Below are 22634 nucleotides of genomic sequence, written 5' to 3'. Positions count from 1 at the left end.
ATGTTTTTCCTTGTCTAATCTATGAAGAAGGGTGAGAGAGACCCAACGACATGATCAAAGCTGTCATGTGCTGCGCTCTAGTGGCGGATTTGTGCTGGGTCTTTACATTATGTGTCCTTAAATTATTTTCATGAGAAAAATTCAAAATATAAAAATAAAAAAACACGAAAATTGCTGGCACTGGGGGAGTACTTTATGAAAATACTCTGGCAGTCAAAGAGTTAATAGTATCGGATATTTCATATAATCAATCTGTGATTTCTTCACCTGGTTGGCAGTATGTAGAACAGCAGGAACAATATTACAACAACAAAAAAGTAATCATTTTACATACTTTGTTAGTTGTTTAGGAAACAGCGGTAGTGTGGGGGGGGGCTCCTTTCACAAATCACACATAAGGACTTTTTCAGTCATGAGATTTTATTTTGCTTTAATCCATGCATGCTGCTGCAGAATGCATTGGACCCTTGAGTAATTTAGATAATCTAGTAACTATACTAGATTAAATAGTTGAGGCAATGCGATTAGCACTTTGGGCATTAAGCAGACACTACCCAATCGGATGTACAACTGGAGTGAAGGGCCATCAGGGCCCTCTGTGATCAAGACTGCTCCATATACTCCAGTCAGCGGGTTATTCTCTCTTGTTTTACACACCGCTGTGAATTGCACTGATACTGTAGGTGTTCTGTACATACAGTATTGTGTCAGTTTAGTTTTCTTTCTGCTGTTTTTTATTTTAAAAAAAGATAATATTCAAATCCAGCGAGGAAGCAGAGTCTCACAACATCTCCCATAAACTATTATTTAATGTAATTGCTTAACAGCACCCACTGCCTTGGGCTCAAATATGTCTGCCTGCGTTAGAAAGGCATCCATGCCCTTAATATTTGATGTATTTTCTTTTTTCTCCTCCTTTCTCCATCTGTTACTCAATAGCATGAAATTAGGTTACATTATGAGAGAGGTTCCTTTCTATATTAACATGAACAATCACTTGATGAATGTAATTTACACACCTACAGTAGGTAAGTCTTGCTTCTTTGCCAGTAGCAAACCAGTGGTCCAGTTGCAGCCACGTGTGAAATGGATGTATAGTGTTCCTCAGAACAAGTTCTAACACCTGACCAACAGCACAAGCATGTTTTGCTCAGGATTTCGTCTCTGTCGGGTGGAAACCTCATTTGTCCAAAACTGTAACTTTTCAGGATTCAAATTAAAAAGTAGCAAAAGTATGATGATGATACTTGTGTGACACTGCAAGTATGATCAAGTAGGGTGTTATTTTACGGGGAAAAAAACACAAAAAGTTAAAATATGGAGATAAGAGGGCTCTGCCCGACAGCAACGATATGTATTAGTGTTCCTCTGCAGTGTATCTGTAGCTGTCTCACAAAGTCACGTCAGCCTGGTGACTGTGATGCCTGTGGCGTAAGCGTTGCACTGCTCCAGGACACCCATGGGTATGGCCCTCTCCTCAACATAATGCCGGCTGATCACCAAAGGCAAAGTGTCAGTCTGTCACATAGCTGAGTAGGCCAAATGTACCAGTGTCTTACCACACATATTGTAATTGCCCATGTTTTTTCACATCTGTGCACATATTTAACAACTGCATTTGCGATGGATGCATGTATGTCATGTGCACACAATCTGTCAAGACAGGCACATTGCTCCTGCAATTTGAAAATGCTTCCACCGGTGCCTGCCCGTCTGTAATTGAGCAGTTCTGAACGTGAGTAGTAAATTAAATATGGCAGATATCCTGTAATTTCCCCACTTTCATATCCCGATTGCAGTTGCTTAAATAACTCATATTATTTAAGATCTGTTTGTTTCAAAAGATATGGACTTATTTTAATGACACTTTTGTTTCAATTTGTGATCATTAATAAGCCACAGATTCATTCATTTAGGAAAGTCTGAGCTCAAGACCAAGACAGTTTTTCTACCATACATATAGAGTTGTATAGATAGGTCATGAGCGCCCTATTTCCATGCTCACAGCTGCCTACAGTACTTTGCTGGGGGACCAGACGACCTCCTATGATCAAATATAAGATGTATTAAAATACATTTTCGGGAACATTGAGTCGTGATTGGTCGGATACCTTGCGGTCTGAATAGCTTTTCTGTTGGAAGGTGACAGCTTACTCTTCTCGAATTAAACAGGCTGAATTACTGTATACAGGCCGTCTCTAGAGAGCATTTTAAGATTGTAGAAGAGATAGGCTGGCTTGAGAGACTGTGTGTACACTGACACGTACGTTTATCATACATTTCTAGGGCTGTCTGCTGCACCAATTATCAAGTATACTGTACGTAATTATATGTCACTGTTTGAGTACTGGCATATTTGATAGCATTCATTTTCAAATGCCAACTGAAAATAGCCAAGACATGAGTAAAAGATGCTGAATCACGTTTTTTGCCTTGAAACACTATGATACCCTTAAAATATACTGATGGTGACATTAACTACCGGGCCCCTCACTAACTGAAATTCAAGGCTTGTGATTATTGAAACAAAGTAAGGATTGTCATTGTCTATTTGTGCATCACATATAAAATGCACCGTTATTAGATATTAAAATATGCTTTAAATGTTGTTGCCTTTGAAATGGATCCACAAACCAAGGATTAATGTTGTCTGACAGCCCTGCTAATCAGCAGGGACTAGCCGCTGTACTTGAATTAGGAAATGAAAGATTTTCCATTTGAAACACGGATAATCTGCTCTGACAAAATGATGTAAATACAAACTGTATTTGTATGTACAGTTAGTATATCCATTTTCGGGGGGAAACACATCAGTACATCATTCAATATACAATATACTGTGTGTGTGTGTGTGTGTGTGTGTGTGTGTGTGTGTGTGTGTGTGTGTGTGTGTGTGTGTGTGTGTGTGTGTGTGTGTGTGTGTGTGTGTGTGTGTGTGTGTGTGTGTGTGTGTGTGTGTGTGTGTGTGTGTGTGTGTGTGAGAGAAGCAGGGGCATGACTGAGAAAAACAAGCATGCATGGCCACTGGCCAGCGTTCCCTAGATAAAGGACAACCAAAGTGGAGGATAAGATGATTTATGTGACATTTAAATGGTAACTCGGTAGCATGTTGACTGTTGAGCAAATTGAGGAAATGTCCTGAATTATGGGCCATGAAATTGATTGTCCTTTTCCTGAGCTATTAGTGTGCATTTAGCTCTTAGGAGCTTCTTGGCGTGTCTGTGTTGCTTCCGAGATGACATTTAGTTTTAATGGAGCCTTACACTTGGATTGATTAAAAAATGCTTTTTTATCATCCTCTTTCCTACCCAAATGAAATTAGTTTCACTTAAAATGTTACCCTATGGACATTTAGCTGATGCTCTTTGCTCTTGATGTCTTTATTATTGAAGAGAAACTTGTAATGAATGAACATTGTATCTAACCACTTTAGGCAATCCTGCTGTTTATTTGCCATATATTTTCTTAAGTTGTTAGTTTTCTTGTTAAAGAACTGGAATGCAGTCCAGCACTCGCTAAACAATACATCTCCCCTTTTAGGATTTATATTTATTTCAATCAATTGCAACTAAAAGTAACAATTTGCTTGCAAATACAGTACATTAATGTTTGCCTGCTATACTGTGTTCCTCTAGAGGAACTCTGAGGGTATTGTCTCCTTGGAAAAAAAGAATTCTTGACTAGTGGAGTTAAGTCTACTCGCTGCTTCTTTCAAATTATGCTCTGTCAAATGCAGGATAACTTATCAACCTTCTTCGTGTTGCTGTGATGTTCCCATTTTTGTATCTGCTCAACAGGTGTTAGTCCTTCATGGAAGGCAGCCAAAACACCATTCCTCAGAAATCTGTTTCTTTAAAGAAGATTTACTTCAATTTACTTTAATTTACACAGACTTGGCTACAATTATCCAAAAGACCAAAAAGCAGTGAATGCAGACAGAGGGCTCTGACAGACTGCTAATTGTCTCCTGGAATGTGTTGCATAACCACCACCCACCCACCCCAGCCCCTGAACTAAGAAGGCCACTAAATCTGTACCTTGATGTGTACTCTTCAAAAGGGGAAAGAAGTTCAACAGCTAGCAAGGCATTTTGCTGGAGTCATGCAGAGATGCTTACAGAGGCACGAAGTGCATATCATTAACAAAGCCTGCTTTAACAGAGGCTGGCAGAGTGAGAAAGAGAAGATAAGTGCTGTGGCATTAAGATAGCTTTAACGTTTAGACTTTTCAAGGTAATATTATAATGCCACCGCCAGCTTAGGGTTCTGTGCTATCTGACAGAGCAGATAAATCCAGAGGGAATGAAAGCAGGGCTACAGGAGAAAATCAAAAGATTCCAGGAGCAAGACAGGCCAAAAAAAAAGATAAAGGATTATTTGTAAATCGTTTAGTAAAAGAAACAAAGAAATCAAAGGCATGGGGTTGTTTTGAGACAAAGTAGCTGCTAGTAAAACTAAAGCTACAGTGTCTTGTTTTGGGGCATGCTACTATATTTGGGTCAGGCCTGGGTAGCCAAGCAGGACCGAAGCAGGGTGAGGCGAATGAAGCAATAGCCTCTGTCCTAGTGAATGGATGACAAGTCATGCATCCCCTGCCGCCTTTTGTCCTGCTTCATTGGTAGTCCACAGTGGCTATGTATGTGAGACACAGCAAGAACGTGATACAGGTTTGCCAGGTTCAAATCGGAGTCAAAGATGATTTGTTGAGAATGATGAGGTTAAGTAACCCTGCCTGTAGCCCAAAAGCCTAAATACAACCCCCCTTGGCCATGAGGGGATTCCCTTTTGACTGAGCTGTGTAGGTGCTCGGTTATCCCATGCGGCAGACCCAGTTTCGATTCCAGGTGGTTACACAGAAAAATTAACACAGGACTGGTGACTGACGAGTACATATATGCATATAGAACTCGCATATAGTGCACCAGGACAATGCAGAAAATTCAGACAGGAGACGTTAGAAATGTAGACAGCAGACAAAACTCTAAGCTAAAACGTCTCTAGTGCCATGGTCCAAGGTACCAGAAGTAGTCATAGATCGCATAGTCTTACATTCAACATGGCTTTTAGCCACAAGCCCACTCGTCTTGCTACTTAGTCTGATATACCAGGCCTTTGCTGAGCTTTGGAGCGATTTTTCTCCCACCTGAGTGGAACTTGTCACGGGAATGAGGGCAGTGAGGAATAAGAGGGTGAGTAATTCAGCACTTGGCGATCGACTGGAGCTGTAGTATGCCTCTAGTCTAGTCTAGATCCCAGCCATTAATGCTAAGTGGTTTAGGATCCATGCTATCTCTTGAGCCCATCATGATTTTAAACGATCACTTGAACACCAGTGGTTAGAAAAGACACCAACCAGACAGACAACTGAAGGGTTTAAAGCTGTTTCCAGTGTTCTGAGCAAAACATCAAACTACACGGTCAGCTGCTGTAGATATAGGATTGTTGCCCAAATGCCTGAAATTTAAATGAAATAAAATGGGTTGGAGCATTAGATATCCCTTTGTAATGTTTTGTCTTTATTAGACACTATAGGGGAGAGTGAGAAGCAAGTGGCTAGAGAGAGGAAAGGACATGTGACACAAGTGGTCAAATGGTGTGTTCATGCCATTTTGGAAGTGGGAAAAATCCAAATGAATGGAAGCCCAACTCATAATTCCTGGTCAAATTCTGGGCTCAGAGCCCTGACTTCTCTGAAAGACATTAAAAGTTTTGAACATGAAATAACAATGTTGTACAACGCCCCCCCCCCCCTTCCCTTTTCTAACAATTTAGTCATTATGTCAATTCCCGATTTTCTTTCCCCCATACTCGTCTAATCCCTGTCACTGCTGAGCCATATAGTTGGTCATATGGGAGGGTGTAGACAAACTTGTCTCCTCTGATACACCTGATTTCACCTGACAGAGAGGAGTTTCACTGGGAGGGCATAGCGTGTGCAGAGGAACACGCTATTCGAGGATCTGGGGGCCCATTTCAAGAGCTTATGTCAACATACATTAGCCCCCACATTAGCTGCCCCCCCCCCCCCCCCCCACAAAACAAGTACAGACTTAAACGCAAATTGTGTGCACTTTCAGCACCACAGAGAGCTCAACACAGAAAACTTAAAAACAGCTTAAACAATTATCTCGGGAATTACAAGTGTCTGAAACAGCTGGTAGTTACAGTGAACTGTGCTTCACACTTTTCCAGCGCACATCGCACAGCTCACATCAGGCCTGTAGACCCAGTTGAAGAGCGAGAGACAAAGGGGGAGCGAGCGGGAGAGAGAATAAGTGGGTCGCCACCTGTACACATTGAGTGAAATAAGTAGTTTATTATTCTAATATTCTTCTAAAATGTGGTTTTTGCAGTGCATTTCATTTTTGATTTTCTGTACAGCACTTTGGAAACCCTGAAAAAGTTGTAAAATGTGTTATATAAATAAAGTGGATTGGAAAGTGGATTGGATAATAATATAATAATTATAAAGTTATAAACTATTTCTGCTGAACACGTTAAAAGATATACAGTTTATTCAATCTGATGCAGTCCGCTTCACAACTTCAGCCTCCTATGTGTGAGTGCTGCTCTGATGAGTTTGTCTTTTGTCCAGTGATCTTGTTGCTTCATGCTAAATTGAAATCTGAGCAAGAGCTGAGAGTCTCCCCTTGAGCAGGCCCGCATGGATGAGCTTGAAGCGTGAGAAACTCTCTCCAGTCGATACAGTCACAGGCACTGTCGACATGAATTTCATAGCAAGGCTGCGCTTGGGATGCAGTCCAACGAAATTGTCGCTGCGATTAAATTAAGAATCTGCAGGCCAGTGGTTTCTTTAACTCAATTCGCTGGCAGGGCACTGACTGCAGGCGACATGTTAAACATCCTCAGCATCTACATCGCCAAGATTCCTCCATGTTCACGCGGCTGTCTTTTAGTGTACAACTGTGGATGGCCTTTTTATTTCCTCTCTTCCGTAAATAAAGCCACACACCAACACACCAATAAGCCGTATTAGAAGCCGGGATGTGTCAGTTGAGTCTGCGCTCACTGATTGACTGTTTGAGCCACCAAGCGTGGATGGATACCCTTGAGTGATCTTCAAAATCCTTGCTTCTGCAGACAGTTCAGCACCACGGCTGGTTAAAATGGTCTTCTCCTCTCCTCCTCCGTCAGTGGGTCATGTGATTTGTCTGTCATTCATTGTCGTCATGGCAGCATGGCTTTAGCCACAGTAAGCTGATAAGGTAATCAGGGAGAGTGTCTACCTGCCCCCCCCCCCCCCCCCCCAGCAGCAGCAGCATAGACAGTTCCCTTATAGTCAACACATCTGGCAGACATGGTCGCAGACCACTTATCCTTCTGAACCTGAAACTCTTTAAGTGACATGATGAACAGAATTATAATTGGCAGAGCTGTGTAGGATGATCATTGGAATGCGACCGTTTTAGTTAGAGCATAAGTTGTTATGCCCTTGATCAGTGGTTCTCAAAATGTCTTTGTCAAGGATCCCCACATTGATATTTGTTGAAAGGATTTTGTTCCAGTGTCCCCCATAAGATAAGATTTCTGTTGTTAGATCAGATTTAGTGCAGAATTCTGTTTACAATTGTAGGAGGTGAGATAAAAGTGGAGAAAGTGAAACCAATGATCTGAATAGTCATTCTTATACATTCTTCTATTGCAGTGGTTTCCCAAACTGGGGGTCGGGACGTAAATGTAATGTCTACAATTCCAAGTGCTTGTCAGGGTGAGGGGTCCCCAGTTCAAATATGATTATTTTGGGGGGTAGCGGCCGGAAACGTTTGGGAACCCTTGTGCTGTTGTGTTAACTTCTAAGTTAAATTAAGTTTGAAATTAAACTTTTCCTCATTCTTGCTGGAAGTTTAGGAACCCCTGTCCCAGATTATTAACCTGAATGTTCATAGCAGATTTTTGGGTCTGTGTTCTGTTTTAACCCCTTTGATTTGATTCACACATGAAACTTACACAGTTTATCCGACCCAATTAGCTCACTTCAAGATGCCACAAAAAATAATAGTCTACCGTCGGGTTGCTGAGGAAGCGGCTATAACTGGGGCATCATACAGTAGCGAATTAGACAGCCCATGAGTAATAGTTTGTGTTTGGAAAAATTAACAGAACTGTGGGTCCATGGAACAACAACTCTAATAAATATATCATTTTGGGGCGAGGGTGGAAGCTTTGTTGACTCTAGTTTGTCCTGGCAAGCGGCATAGCATGAAGATGTTTGTCGCTTTTTAATACTTTTCATTAATCTTTCAGTAAATCGTTTCCAGGAAAGCAATTTATTCAACCCGTCCTAGTTTTTAGACTGGCTATTAAAATGAAATACACTAATAAAATGATACATTATCTACAAACAAACTAAGAATATGTTTTATAGAATGTTATGTTCAGCACAAACTCGACTACGCTGCAAAATCCTGAGTGTTAATTTATCTCTGAGACTACATTTAGGCTCAGGCTTACAGATAGAGAATGCTACAGTAACTTCCTGGATTTGTGTGCCTCATTTTACAATTGCGAGAATGACCGTGAAAATTAAAGTACCGTATGACCCGGGTCAACATGATATAATGTAGGTGTGTGTGTGTGTGTGTGTGTGTGTGTGTGTGTGTGTGTGTGTGTGTGTGTGTGTGCGTGTGCGTGTTTCCCTCTCAAGCATGGCATGTTCTTGTCCTTGACAACACGTTTTCCACTTGAATACAGACTGTCATGTTGGCATTTACTGTGTATATGGTACTTAATGTATCCACGTTGGCAAGCGTTGTGCCTGAATGCAATGTGTCAATTCTGGGCTAGAGATGTTGGCTTGTGTCTCCATGTGAGTCCATCTCGCTCAAATGTTCACTTGGCACAAGTTGACAGCCAAGTGGAGACGCAGATAGTTGGTTTCAGAGTGGAGCTTCAGTTCTAGACGTTTAAACAGGAGACATGCTGTTTCAATGGTACAACAGTTAATCAAACTAATACATTTGAATGAAATAATCAAATAAAATATATATTTGCTAAAATAGCTGTCCCATTGCGATGTGTTGTGAGCTTGTACAGTAGATAGGCTATTTTTGCTGACACAGTTGTACGACAAAGTATAACATAGTGCTTAAATTGAATATTGGATTTTTTTGTCTTCTCGATTATTTGATTAATCGAAAAAGTAATTGATAGAATAATCACTAAGAAGATAATCGATTAGTGTTGCAGCCCTAATACTGACATACACACACACACACACGCGCACGCACGCACGCACGCACGCACGCACACGCACACACACATGCAAAACCCACATGGGGCTCCACACACACACACACACACACACACACACACACACACACACACACACACACACACACACACACACACACACACACACACACACACACACACACACAAACGCATATCTAGGACACTAGAATGATGTCTGCAGTTGCACACAAACACAACCAGAAGCTCTACATTGCCTTTGCGCAGCAGTATGTCACAGAAGAAGATTAATGCTGCCTTATTATCTCAGCATGTAACAACTCTTTTTCCCCAGAGCATATCAATACCTTGTTAATTGAAATGTTTTGGGTTGCATTTCTCACTGCGGTTTAAGTCGACTTGACCACTTAATACCTTTTTTATTAGCTACAGCAGCATGGGTATAAATGAAGAGGAGTCTGTCTTATCTCTCTCTCTCCAAGCAGTCTCTCCCTTTTTCTCTGCCAAATCCCCTCTCTCTCTCTCTCTCTCTCTCTCTCTCTCTCTCTCTCTCTCTCTCTCTCTCTCTCTCTCTCTCTCTCTCTCTCTCTCTCTCTCTCTCTCTCTCTCTCTCTCTCTCTCTCTCTCTCTCTCTGATGCACTCCACTCCAGTCTCTTTGATGCACTTTCTCTCTTTGTCTGTTGATCTACCCCCCTGACCCCACCCTCCATCTCTGGCGGTGTAAAGTTGAGCTTGATTCCCATCTCCATAGTTACGGGTACCTTGGCAACAGTGTGTTTACCTTGTGCGGAGGTGTTTTTGAGTGCACTCAGGAGGAACCTTGCTGCCCTGCACAGGCACAGAGCAGTTTTATTCTCTGCCGAAGAGAAAGACTTTAGTCTTCTCTCCTGTGTTAGCAGCACTTATGGGTGTAGTTAGTTATGGCCATTGAGCTTAAATATATTGAAAAACTGTCAGTATTGCCAGTATGTTTGGTAGAGAAATCACCAGTGTAACAAATAGCATATTGTTTGCATTAAATTGTGCCTCCTAGAGTAGAGTAGATCCAGTGGGAACATACCATCCCTCTACCTGCAGCCAACCTCATAATATAGGCTACAGTACAGTACAGTAAGTGTCTTTGGGCACTTAGAAAAGCGCATATAGAGATATTATTATTATTATTATTACATGCAGATACCATTTTACATCAGTCTTAATCCAGGTTACTAACACAAGTAGTGTAAGTACTGTACACACTAATACTGTTAGAAATGTATTAAAGGAGTGTAGCTCTTAGCACGCTGGATTTAATGTAACATAAATGTGTCACATTCCAAGCTAGGCCCAAGTACAAGTTTAAAAGACCCACTCATTTTAAGAGCATCTTTCCAGACAAATGTCAGGGCTTAGCGGGTATAATATTAGAATGGCGTAGCTTTGCCAGCAAGGATTTAGATCTAGTATTAGAATTGTTTGTTGGTGTTTTTTCCCTCACTCCCGAGTCCAGAGGTTCTGTCCGCCACATTGCATCATGGGTAAATGATACGCTGTCAATCATTAGAGCACGAAGAGCTAGGCCTTCCTTTCATTCTCCTTTTGTTCTTTTGTTTGTTAGTTAATTTTGTTTGATGTGATACTTTCCATTGTTCTTCCTTTTGTTATTTAGTTTGCTCATTTGTTCTTTATTTATTTTTCTTACCGTCTCAGCACGTAGGTCCTTGGGCAGAATAAGCTTTCAGCTGCTGCTGTCACCCAGTGATTTACTGTACTACGGGTGCAGGGATGGAATAAGCCTCAATTCAGCAGATCACCAACAACAGCAAAAAAAAAAGGAAATAAAGTAGGGATGAGACGACATGAAAACTACATGTCACGATTATTGTGGCAAAAATAATTGCGATTAACGATATTATCGCTTAAAATGGCATTTTGTTAACCACTCGAACCTCCAGCATCCCTATTCTGGGGGGAACGCTCGCCAAAAGTAGCGATCTACAAGCCGATTGCAACGCAACGCATTATGAGCTTGTAGATCTGCTATTTTTGGCGAAATATTTGTTGTAGTATGAAATAAGAGCATACCAGTGTAGTGTACAGGTATGTCTTATCAAGTATTGAGGGGTTTAAGTGGTACCCAATTTGCAGCTCAACAAAAGCTAATTCATCCTAGTGTATGACGGAGGACAATTTCACGATACATTAAAATCTCCGCGATCGATTATTGTGAGCGGCTTTTTATCACGATAATAACGATTATCGTCCCATCCCTCAAATAAAGGTTAATCAATCTTGTAGCATCTCTCTCCCGGTCTCTCTCCCGTCATTTGAACCGACTACTGCCACTTCAGTCTGTCACTCGCTGATGATGATGTGGTGACCAGCCATAGTTGCTCGATCCCTTCACGTGATGCACGTGTGCACACACAAGTTGTTATCTAGTAAATGTGTCATGCACTCTTTATTTGTGGCTTATTCCTTTAGATGAGATACTCTTGGACACACTCGGACAGGGTGGTGATGGAAACTGAGACCACACTGTAAAATCCTGAGTGTTAATTTAACATTTAGGATTTTACCATGCAGACATGTGTGACATCGTGACGAACCAGTTTCGTTAAAGTAATTTCCAAAAATAACGTTTGAGATATGAGTCGACTTGACTGGACTGTGCTGTCCTATGTCACGTTACCCTCTACAAGAGATATAGCTGCTCCATTTCTGGTCCAGCTGCTGACTGTGTGTGTGTGTGTGTGTGTGTGTGTGTGTGTGTGTGTGTGTGTGTGTGTGTGTGTGTGTGTGTGTGTGTGTGTGTGTGTGTGTGTGTGTGTGTGTGTGTGTGTGTGTGTGTGTGTGTGTGTATAAAAGGTTAAAATTATTGTGATACTATATTAACACATTTTGCTGGGGACCCCCTGGAACCCCCCCCAAGGACCCCTGGGGTTCCCCGGACCCCACTTTGAGAACCAATGCTCTATGCCATCCAGCCATGGGCTTGGTGTTGTTTACCATGTTTGAACCATCACACTTAAACCTGGTGTGTTGAACCATCACACTGGCCCTATAGTGTTATGATGACCACGATAAGAATGAACCATCACACTGGTGTTATGACTGTTATGCTACGGTGCTGTGCTTTGTGTGTTTACCCTCCCTTTGATTCTGTGTGGGAATGCGGATGTGTCACATTGTGATTGGTCAATTGGAAGTCAGTGTCATTGAGCGGCCAGATGACTACCTCCTGGTTTAAAAGGCTGTCAGTGAGCTGTCACCGGCGGACCCGTTTTCCTTGCTGACCTTTATGTCCTGTCTAACGCCTCACTCGTTTGGGTGAAATTGTTCTGACCTGGGGATTTGTTTAGTTTTTTAACCAAACCATTAAAGACATGAAAATTAAAATATGTTTTTCACACTTTTAGAGCATACCCACGGTCATAATGAGGACATATATATCAATAGATGCCCCCCCCCCAAAAAAATTTTTATATCAAAAGTCCCAAAATGTAGTTACTATGGGCATGGAGACTTAGCAACAGAATTTCTTTTGTAAAAAAAAAACCAAAACATTTCTAATATTTTTTCAATATTCGATTTTTATCCTTAAAATGATTATTCGAATATTCGATTACTTTGACCCATCCCTAATTTAGAGATGACATCTTTGTAGCATCCATTAGAGAAGGATCTCTAATCTCCTGTAGTAAAAGGTGATAAGCTTTCCCCTTAAGGCCGTGTGGTGTGATACGTCTGTATTTCGTTAAAGTGACGTTATCGTTGAGAGCCTTTCCTGCACTTTGTATCCAACGGTTCCTCAGCTCTGGATTAGCAGGAGTCCGTCATCTTGGTCAGGTGTCCTAGAGCACTGTTTCCCAAACAGTGGGTCGGGACCCATGTTTGGGTCGCGGACCAATTTTTATGGGTCCCCATTTTCCTACATAAAAAAATAATAATAAAAAAAGTCCATCAAACAACTACTAAAAAACTACTACTAACAACTACTAATCAAACAACTACTAAAAACAACACTTCATCAATTTAAAACAGTTCCAACATTTTTCAAAGGCATTTCATAAATAAAATCAAATAATTGCCATAAAAAAATTAAAAAATAAAGGTTTAAGAAGTAGTGATAATGGCAGATCTACAAGCTCACAATGCGTCACTTCGTGCCGCGTTGTGAGCCATTTTCAGTAGTTTGAGTCCCGCAGTTTGGGTAAAACGTCTAATTGCTCTTTTGGGTCATGAGCTGAAAAAGTTTGGGAACCACTATCCTAGAGAGATTGTGGGTACCGGTAATTTACACTCAGTTGATGCATTTTTCTGTTGAAAATCTGTTCTATTCAACGAGTGGCACGGCGATGATGGCTGAAGAATCCATCTCCTAAAAAAAAAAAAGGCCCCAATGCAATCTCCACTACAGCCATGTGTCATGTCGTGTCCAAAAGGCAAACACTGCGCCCCCCACTTGCTTACTCGTTAGTCAGATGATAATGATGGTGTTGGCTTAGTCAGTGCCTAGAGACACTACTATGCAGGGCCCTGTCTGGATCCACAAAGCTGCTGCTGGCCTACAATTGAATCCAACCAGAGCCTTTGTCTTGCGCGCCTGTCTTCTTTCTCAAAGATACTGAGGGGAACAATACATGTTTTTTTTACATTACAGACCTGCCTCTCCTCTTTTAACCCATTCAATCCGGGAACGCATCTGTGTCATTTTAGATTTCAGCTATAACCATTATTTTATACTTTGGCTATTCAAAAATAGCAGATATACAAGCTCATATATTCATATCAGATTTACAAGATTTATCCATATCAGATTTACAAGATTTACAAGCTCATATCAGATTTACAAGCTCGTAGCGCGGTTGTAAATCTGCTATTTTTGAAAAATCTTGAATTTTTTTGTGCAAATCTTTGAATACATGTATTTTTGGAAACAATATTTTTAACTCAAATCTTTGTTTCTGGGGTCCCTTGAACAGCATATTTTGAGATACGGTCCGCGGCCGAATACACATCATTTTGGGGTTCCTTGACGTGAAAAAGTTTGAGCACCAGTGATATAGCAACTTACGTTTACAGAAAACTGACATTTGTAGAATCGGAACCTCAGGTCTAAATGGTATTAAGAGCAGAAAATGTTACGAGCTATGTTGTGACTCATCACAGGCATTTTTACATAGCTATTCAACTGTCAGCTGGATATGCTGGGCGGAGGGGGACGGCATTAAAAAGCCTAATGGCATTGTGTACTGTAATGTTCCACCAACACAAGAACCATTCAGCTGCTAATCTTCAGACAATTCGTGCACAGATGAACCGGGTATTTAAAGTTGTATTTCATCTCGGAATGCGTAGGCGTGGATGCTTTACTCAAATCAATTATTAACCCTATGCCCATGGACACATACCCAGGGGGGCTGTTGAGAGGATTACTCATCAGGCATCATAGTTTAGTCTGTTTTATTCTTTATCATCTTGTGTCTCTTGTCTTGCTAATAGGATAGCTAGGACTTAAAATAAGCTCAAATTCCTAGATTGCCTCACATCTTGTAAGTCGGTATCTCTGCCAGGCCCGAACTGCCGGCATATTTTTTTTGCCCCTTGTCCATGTGTCTGTCTGCATGTGCCTGTGAGCAGGTAATCTCAGGCACAGCTGGACCGATCGGCGATCGATGGGTTGATGGTGTAGGGCCAAAATACTGTGCATCTTTGACTTGCTTATGCATCATGAACCGATGAGAAGTCTCTTAGATCCTTCAGGACCTACTACAGCCTACTTAACTGTTCACAGAGTTATAACAAAACATGGTGAGGCAGTGTTTAGTTATTATGTTACACCTAGTTGGAAATAACTTCCAGAGGATCTGAGGCTTGTGCCTGCCTACTGCCTTCTAAATCCAGCCTAAAAACCTGTAGGTTTTCCAATGTCTTCTATTAAACATTTTCAGCCTACAGTTGTTTCTCGTTGATGCATATTTAATGATGATACATTTGAATGTATGCCTTTTATGTCTTTTATTTACAGTATACCTTATGTAAAGCACTTTGAATTATTCCTGTGATCTGACACTGACCTGACACTGGTTGTAGGCAGATTTGCCTACAAATTCAGGCAACATGTCAGCGGTCAAAGTCACAAATATTTGAAAGTCATTTCAAATATTTAGAAAGAAGTCAAATTACATTACATAACAGCTTAGAAATCTTAAAACGACACCGATGCTTTCCCGGTCTTAATGGGTCATTAAGACCGGGAAAGCGTCATTTTAACATTTCTTTGGCTATTCAAAAATAGCAGATATACAAGCTCATAGTGTGCATAGTGCATCGAGTGCCCTCTGCAGTTGGTGTGTGAATGTGTGAATGGGTGAATATAATGCACATTGTAAAGCGCTTTGGATAAAAGCGCTATGTAAATGCATCATTTGCATTCATGAACCTCCAGAATATTTTTCATCCTAATGGTTAACAATTAACTATATTTATAATTGATGACAGCCGTGACAGCCTTTTTCTTTTGCAATTTGTCTGAAGCTACAGAAAATATGGGTCATCTCATTAGAGTTACATTAAAAATAACCCCAATGTGTCGACAGTGATTTGGTCCCAACAGAGAAAAATGTCTACATTTGCAAAATACTTTGTAATTTTTTAACTGTTCTGTATTTTTACACTCTGAGTTAAATTGACACACAGGAATTTACAATGTAGTAAGGATGACTCCCCCACCCACGCTTCTCCCACTGGATAGAGCCAAGCAGCCAACTGGGAGTCGCTTTGGCGGGGCGGTGGGCAGACTCGGGCCATGCTGGAGGGATCTCCCAGCTGGTACTGTATACCGGGAGTGCCCTCAGATCTCCCTGGAGAAGCTGAAGGGAAAGGCTCTCTCTTTGACCCAGATAAGCATTGAGAATTGTCAGATTGGATGGATGGATGGATGGATGGATCGAGTCAATGAGAGGGAAAGTGGCGGCGTGCATGCGTGGAACCTGGCTCAATCTAACATCAGTTAGCTGCAATTAAACCCGTTCAATCCGGGAACGCATCTGTCATTTTAGATTTCATTGGCTATTCAAAAATAGCAGATATACGAGCTTGTAGATCTGCTATTTTTGAAAGATCGTGAACATTTGTGCAAATCTTTGAATATATCTATAATATAGATAAGATATGTATAATATAGCTTAAAAATATTATTTTAAGCGAACATTTCTAAAATATTTTTTGTTCCAGGGACCCCCAGAAGCAAAGATTTTAGTTACAAATATTCGCTTTAAAAATTCATATATTCAAAGATTTAATGTTCAAGGTCTTTCAAAAATAGCAGATCTACAAGCTCAGAGTGCCGCGCTATGAGCTTGTAGATCTGCTATTTTTGAATAGCCAAAGTATAAAATAATGCTTGTACTGTAGCTCAAATCTAAAATGACACAGATGCGTTCTCAGATTGAATGGGCTAAAGGAAAAGGACCCAGTCAGTGGATGGAAGAGGAAAGAGGCAGTGTGCATGTGTGGAACCTGGCTCAATCTATCATTTAGCTGCAATTAGCAGAGAGACTTAAGTCAACTGTATCCTATTCACTGTAAACCAAGACTTGAATCCAGTCCGGTCTCTCCTGTCTCTCTCCCTCCTTTCTCTGCTACGTATTTAAGTACTTTTCTCTCACTTTCCTCCTGTTGCTCTGTTCCGTTCTGTCATCCCTCTTCTCTTGTCACACTGTATTCCTCTCTTCTCTCTCTATCATTTCTTGTTTGCTTTTCCCCACTGTATTTCCTCCTTCCTCTTTTTCGCTTTATCTATTCTCCTCACTCACTCGCTCTGTCTGTCTCTCCTCACTCTCATTCCCACATTTCTTTTGTTCTTATGCACTCTGCTTCTGTCAGCATCAAAAGCACATTCATCCATATGTCCATTCATTATCTCTCTATCTCTCTCACGCACGCACACCGGTGAAGATTCATCCTGATAGAATCTCTGATGGCCTTTCCATTCATGAATTATTTATAACACCGATTGTCCCGTATGCTCAGGCAAACCCAAAAGCCTAGCCGTACACTGCATCAACACAAAGTCTATAGATCAGGGCAGGAAACAAATATTTGCGTGGCTGGTGATATCCTAAAACAACTGAACAGGTCAACCCAACAATTATTTTGCTAGTAAATGTTTTTCACGAAACAGTATGCTCCATATGAAGGTTTGTTAACCTATTGAACCGATACCATAGAGCAGTGATTCTCAAACGGTGTGTCGAGGAACACTGGTGTTTCCTGAGACAAGGTGTGCCTTGGGATTTAGTGACAACCAAGTCAATCACACATTATTCAATCAGTCAATCACACATTATTACACATTATCTACAAAAAGATACAAATACGTTTTTAGTACACTAATTTCTCAATACATTAGCAAATTCTATAACCTACAAAATACTGTATACCGGTATATGTTCACCACTTATACAGTAGGTGTGTAGTTGTTTATTTGAATGTTTTCGCAAATTTTAAAAAATCTTGAAAATACTCTATCTACAAGCTCATGGCGCTTGTATCGCGACACATGAGTTTGTAGATCTGTTTTTTCCCCCGCTATGAATACAGGTGTGCCTTTATGCTCAATGGTGTGCCTTGGGTGCAAAAAGTTTAAAAAACTAAATTTCATCAGCCACCAGAATCTACCAGCATTTGGCAGTTGGCTAAAGTGGTAATTTTCCACCCAGGTCTAGATTGAACACACCTTATTAGTGATGTCACCCTCTTTTCACATTTGGAAACGTATCATATTCTGATCTGTACGATCATGACTGTGCAGGGTTTATATTCAGGTTTTCTTGGTTGCCATTGTTTCAAAAAGTTACTGGAAAGTTTCTGCCCCGCTTAGAAGGTCAATGGAAAATAAGGTCAGGCAGGGCTTTTTTTTTTATGAAACCCAACACCCATCAGAATGGGAAAGGTAATACATTAGCTCAGAAAAGGTCTGCCTTCAATTGTCTACTTTGCCTCTTTTTCCCGCTATTGCCTGCATCGCTTTACACTGACCCACTAACACACAATAGTTCCTGCCTTAGGCCATTTGAAGGTATGGCTGTTAACCTACAAAAAGGTGAATACAGGGTGGAGGGGTGACCTACTGTTCTGAGACTTGAATGAAAAGTTAGGTAATTGTGTTGTATAACAGCTTTTTGATAAGTTTACCAAACACAGAATAACAGAACATCTTATCTAGTTATCTATATTCTATCTACCTACAGTACGTACACCAGAAATGCCAGAATTAACTCTTGGCCTTTATTGTGTGATGTCCTTATTCAGTTAACCACTTACAACCTGGCATTCCTATTCTTGGCAAGCAATTATAAATAGAGATGTCCGATAATATGGGCCCCACGATATTATCGGCCGATATTAACATAAAAATGAAAATGTGTGCAAGTCTTTGAATATATTGTATTATAAGCAAACATTTGTAACTCAAATCTTTGCTTCTGGGGGTCCCTGGAACAAATTATTTTGAGATGGGGGTCCGCGGCCAAATACATATAATTTTGGGGTCCTTTTTTGAGTTTGAGAACCACTGCTGTACGGCTGACGTCATACTGTTGATGACTGATGTGAGGCTGGTCACATGAAGTCACATATAAGTGGTTAAACATCTTTCATCTTCTCACAATCCATGCCAGGTCTCCACATACTGTAGGCCCAAGCTTTATACGCAGTTCTACAGGACCCAGGACCGGTCCATCCTCTCCTCTGAATTAGTAAATATATTTGTTATGCAAAAGTGTAAAAGGCACCTTGCTGGGGAAGAGAGAGTTTGACTGAAGAACTTGGCAACAGTTCATGGAAATGACTCCTCGGTACGTCTTAGTATTCCGTCCCTTCCTCCGACACTGCATTATGAATAAAATAAAACCTCTTTAAATGTGTGTGCTGAAGAAAAACAGTGTTGCTTAGGGATATTTTAAGATATCTGATTCTAATTTATGTACTGTTTTTAAAAGTGAGCCTCCTCACAGCTAGAGAGCTGTTTTGTAACTAAACGCCGTTTCGGGTTTCCGCTGGTTTTGTTCTGTTGGCGGTGTTCCTGCGCTGGTCAGGTTCAGTCGGAGGTCGGACATTCTGGGGGTATTCTGAGCCGTCAGTGAAACGGTCCGTTCCAGCCAGCAGCACGACTTTCATCCTTCAAAACAAAAGGATCTTATCTCCCAAAGTAAAGGCTTCTCATACTGACTGACCGACTCTCAGTGTAGCAGAGTGGCTCAGAGCCTCTCTGCCTGATGGCCAAAAAAGCCTAATATTCTCCACCGACTAAAGGGGGAATTCCCCTTTGGGCTAGTGGATAAAATGTTTGCTTTCCACGCGGGAAACCCTGGTTCACATCCCGGGCGTTCAGCAAGGTTCCATTGTTCCCATTTTGTCTTTTGGGCGGCAGTGGCTCAGGGGTAGAGTGGCCGGTAGAGCGGCCGGATGGAAACGGCAAGGTTTCCAGTTCGATCCCGGGCTCCCCCAGAGTTAGTGTTGAAGTGTCCGTGAGCAAGACACTGAACCCCAAATCGCTCCCGATGAGCAGGTTGGTGCCTTGCATGGTTTCTTCTGCCATCGTTGTGTGAATGTGTGTGTGAATGATGTATGAATGAATTAACCAACCATTGTAAAAGTGCTTTGAGTAAGTGAGTACGTACTCAAAAATGCAATTCATTAATATCATTGTGGTCAGAGAGACCGTCCAGCAACTGAAAGGCCACTACAGCAGCTAAGGTGTGTCCACCAGCAGCCATGTATCCAGTCAGAGTGTCTTACAATGAAACTAAAGGATCATTTATACAGTACTTCCTTGATCAAATGACTGTAGTTGATTTATGTCGACATGTTTTCCAGTTGAAAATGCATCTCATAATTTTTTTTTTGTAAATTAGCCTTAAGCCTTTATCTGCTGACTCATTACATCACTTGTACATTGTGTCTGAAAGAGACAAAACGTTTGATGAAACACATAATGGTGGCTTCTGCATTCTCCAAATGCTACATGTTCCTTAAACAATGTGGCTGGTTGTTTCCTAAATTAATTAGTATTATCCCTTTGTCTTTAGAGTCTCCATGAAGCAAAAGGAAGTGACCATACAGTATGCATTAAATGTCCAAACAACCACAACGCCTGTGTGAAATAGAAGCTTTTGGACATCTTCCTAATACAAATGTCATGCTTTGAATAGTGGATTAAACAACAACAAAAAAGACAATGCTGTCATTTATTCCTGCGATTGAAAATATTCATTCTTCAGGGGAATACATTGAGTAGTGTATTGTATCTTTATTCTTCTACGCCTCTCGGCCCTGAGAAGCATGTCTGTCTCTGGTGTTATTATACCATGAGAAAGACAACTCGCACTGCAGTGGGGACACTATGCATGAGGACATGAACCTAACCAGAAATACTCTAGGCTCATTGTAATGGTTTTCTCCTGATTTCTTTCTGATAATTTGATTTTAACAGTCGATTTTAACAGTAGATTGTCAGAAGAAACACAAAACACAGTGGGAAAAACACATTGCTGTGTTTAGCCAGGGGTGAAAATGATTTGCTACACTAAATTATTACACTAAAAAGAAAAGATGGTGGTGGGTTGGGGGAAAAAACAACGTTATTATCAAAAGGACAGGTGTTTCAGACTGCATCCAAGGTACTCTGGTGCCTAATGGTGTCTGGTGCAGAACACCTGGCATACCAATCTTGTTGCATGTTAGAGAAAAGTGGTCATTTTATTCAGATGTGGGAATCTGTCGGCATCGATGCAATTGCTTGCACTCTAATGGCACTATTTCAAACTGTACATGAAAGCTTCATGGAAGTGTGAGTGAAGTGATATGTATTATATTTGACATGATTAGTCACTAAATAATAAAAGGGTATATAGCCGCACACACTCATAGCTGCTGATGCAAGTTTTATTGTGGACACAGAGAAAAATGACCAACGGTTTCGAACAGACTAAGCTGCCTTCTTCAGGGTAAAGAAGACTGGTATGTGTGACATTAGATACAAGGATGGCACCCATTGCAGATCAGCAGGGTGTGACCACTCAATCAGCCCAGATTGGGACCAGTTCTACTAGTGGAAAAGTACTGGGTTGAGATGGAGCACAGGTGAAGACTCAGATTTAGATACATTCAGGTTAATAATGTCACATGCGATTGGCAAATACAATACTATATAGCCTAATTGAATAACATAACAAACATGACACTAGTAATCAGTAAGACATTAGTAAGACCCATAACCACCAGTAACATGGCTCTTAATGTTGTGTTTTTTGTTTGTTTTTTCTGTTACAGACCTCATTACCAACCTGGCCAAGGATAGCTTTGGAGCCATCAAGACTGAATATCAAAAGGTATAACTTCAAAATGTTTGTGTGAGCTTAGAATTTGTTTCAATCTGTTTCTCTACTTTCTTACATTGTTTTTCTGATAGAATGCACTAATTAAGATACACATTATTTATAGATCTGTTGGAGCTACTCTGTAGCTTGATTTTGAAGCAAGCTATGTGTTAATACTTGCCAAAGCCAAGGTGAGACCGCATCAAATAGTAATTTTCTCCTGCACCATGTGGGATCACACACTGAGTGAGAGGGTGACAGACTGTGAGACTGATCAATCATTTTTCCATTTATTTCCGTTGTAGCTCGAATTGCCAACATTTATCTTAACGTATTTGATTACTTTGGAAGTTCTGCAACCTTCCACAGCACATACCTTTAAAGACTAGAACGTGACAGCTGGCTGAGAGTTGTCAGTGGATGGAGAGCTGACAACCAGGTTGTTCTCAGCCTGCCCGGCCGAATCCCTTGTCCACTACCAACTGGCAATCGAACACACAGCACAGTGCATGAGAGCTTATGTAATTTGCTGTCTTCTATGTGTGTGCAGTAATATTCCATGCAGTGGTATATGAGCATGCATGTCAGACTTGAGTTCTTTTTGTTTTATTTATTTTATCCATACTGTATGTTTTTGAATCTGTGGCTTTTTTTGTTTTGTCTTTGCTCTTTCTTTGACTCTGCATTGCGTTTGTCTTCTGCATGCCCTCTCCATCTGATCTGATCTGATCTGCCCTCACACACAGCCAGAGAACATAGTGCTGAGCCTTCAGGTAAAGTCTGACCTCCAATAGACCCAGCCGTCATGTCTAACCCGCCAATCTTTAACCCATTCAATACGGGAACGCATCTACAAATGTCTTCTAAATCCTAACAGTTTTCTGAAAACCGAATGTTGCTATAATGTACTTTTTCATGTCAAGGACCACTCAAAATGATATGTATTTGGCCACGGACTCCCCATCTCAAAATATTTTTTCCAGAAGCAAAGATTTGAGTTACAAATGTTTGCTTTAAAAAATATATATATATTCAAAGATTTGCAAAAAAAAATCTCGA

General features: G+C 40.9%; 1 protein-coding gene across 6 annotated transcripts in view; it reads left to right on the top strand.

Annotated features, from left to right (window-relative positions):
* The window catches only part of prom1a (prominin 1a), an 87567-nt gene that overhangs the window by 9350 nt on the left and 55583 nt on the right, over nt 1–22634 (top strand). For 3 of the 6 annotated variants that reach the window (XM_080416501.1, XM_080416500.1, XM_080416503.1), the window contains exons 2-3: nt 21529–21587; nt 22322–22348. In XM_080416501.1, the coding sequence (XP_080272627.1) occupies nt 21529–21587; nt 22322–22348 (86 nt within the window). The remainder of the gene's footprint in view (nt 1–21528; nt 21588–22321; nt 22349–22634) is intronic. The other 3 variants (XM_080416502.1, XM_080416504.1, XM_080416505.1) reach the window with 1 other exon arrangement.

Source organism: Gymnoscopelus braueri (genome assembly GCF_963280865.1).
Source record: "Gymnoscopelus braueri genome assembly, chromosome: 20".
NCBI classification, from domain to species: domain Eukaryota; kingdom Metazoa; phylum Chordata; class Actinopteri; order Myctophiformes; family Myctophidae; genus Gymnoscopelus; species Gymnoscopelus braueri.
This window is presented reverse-complemented; position numbering and strand designations above follow the sequence as displayed.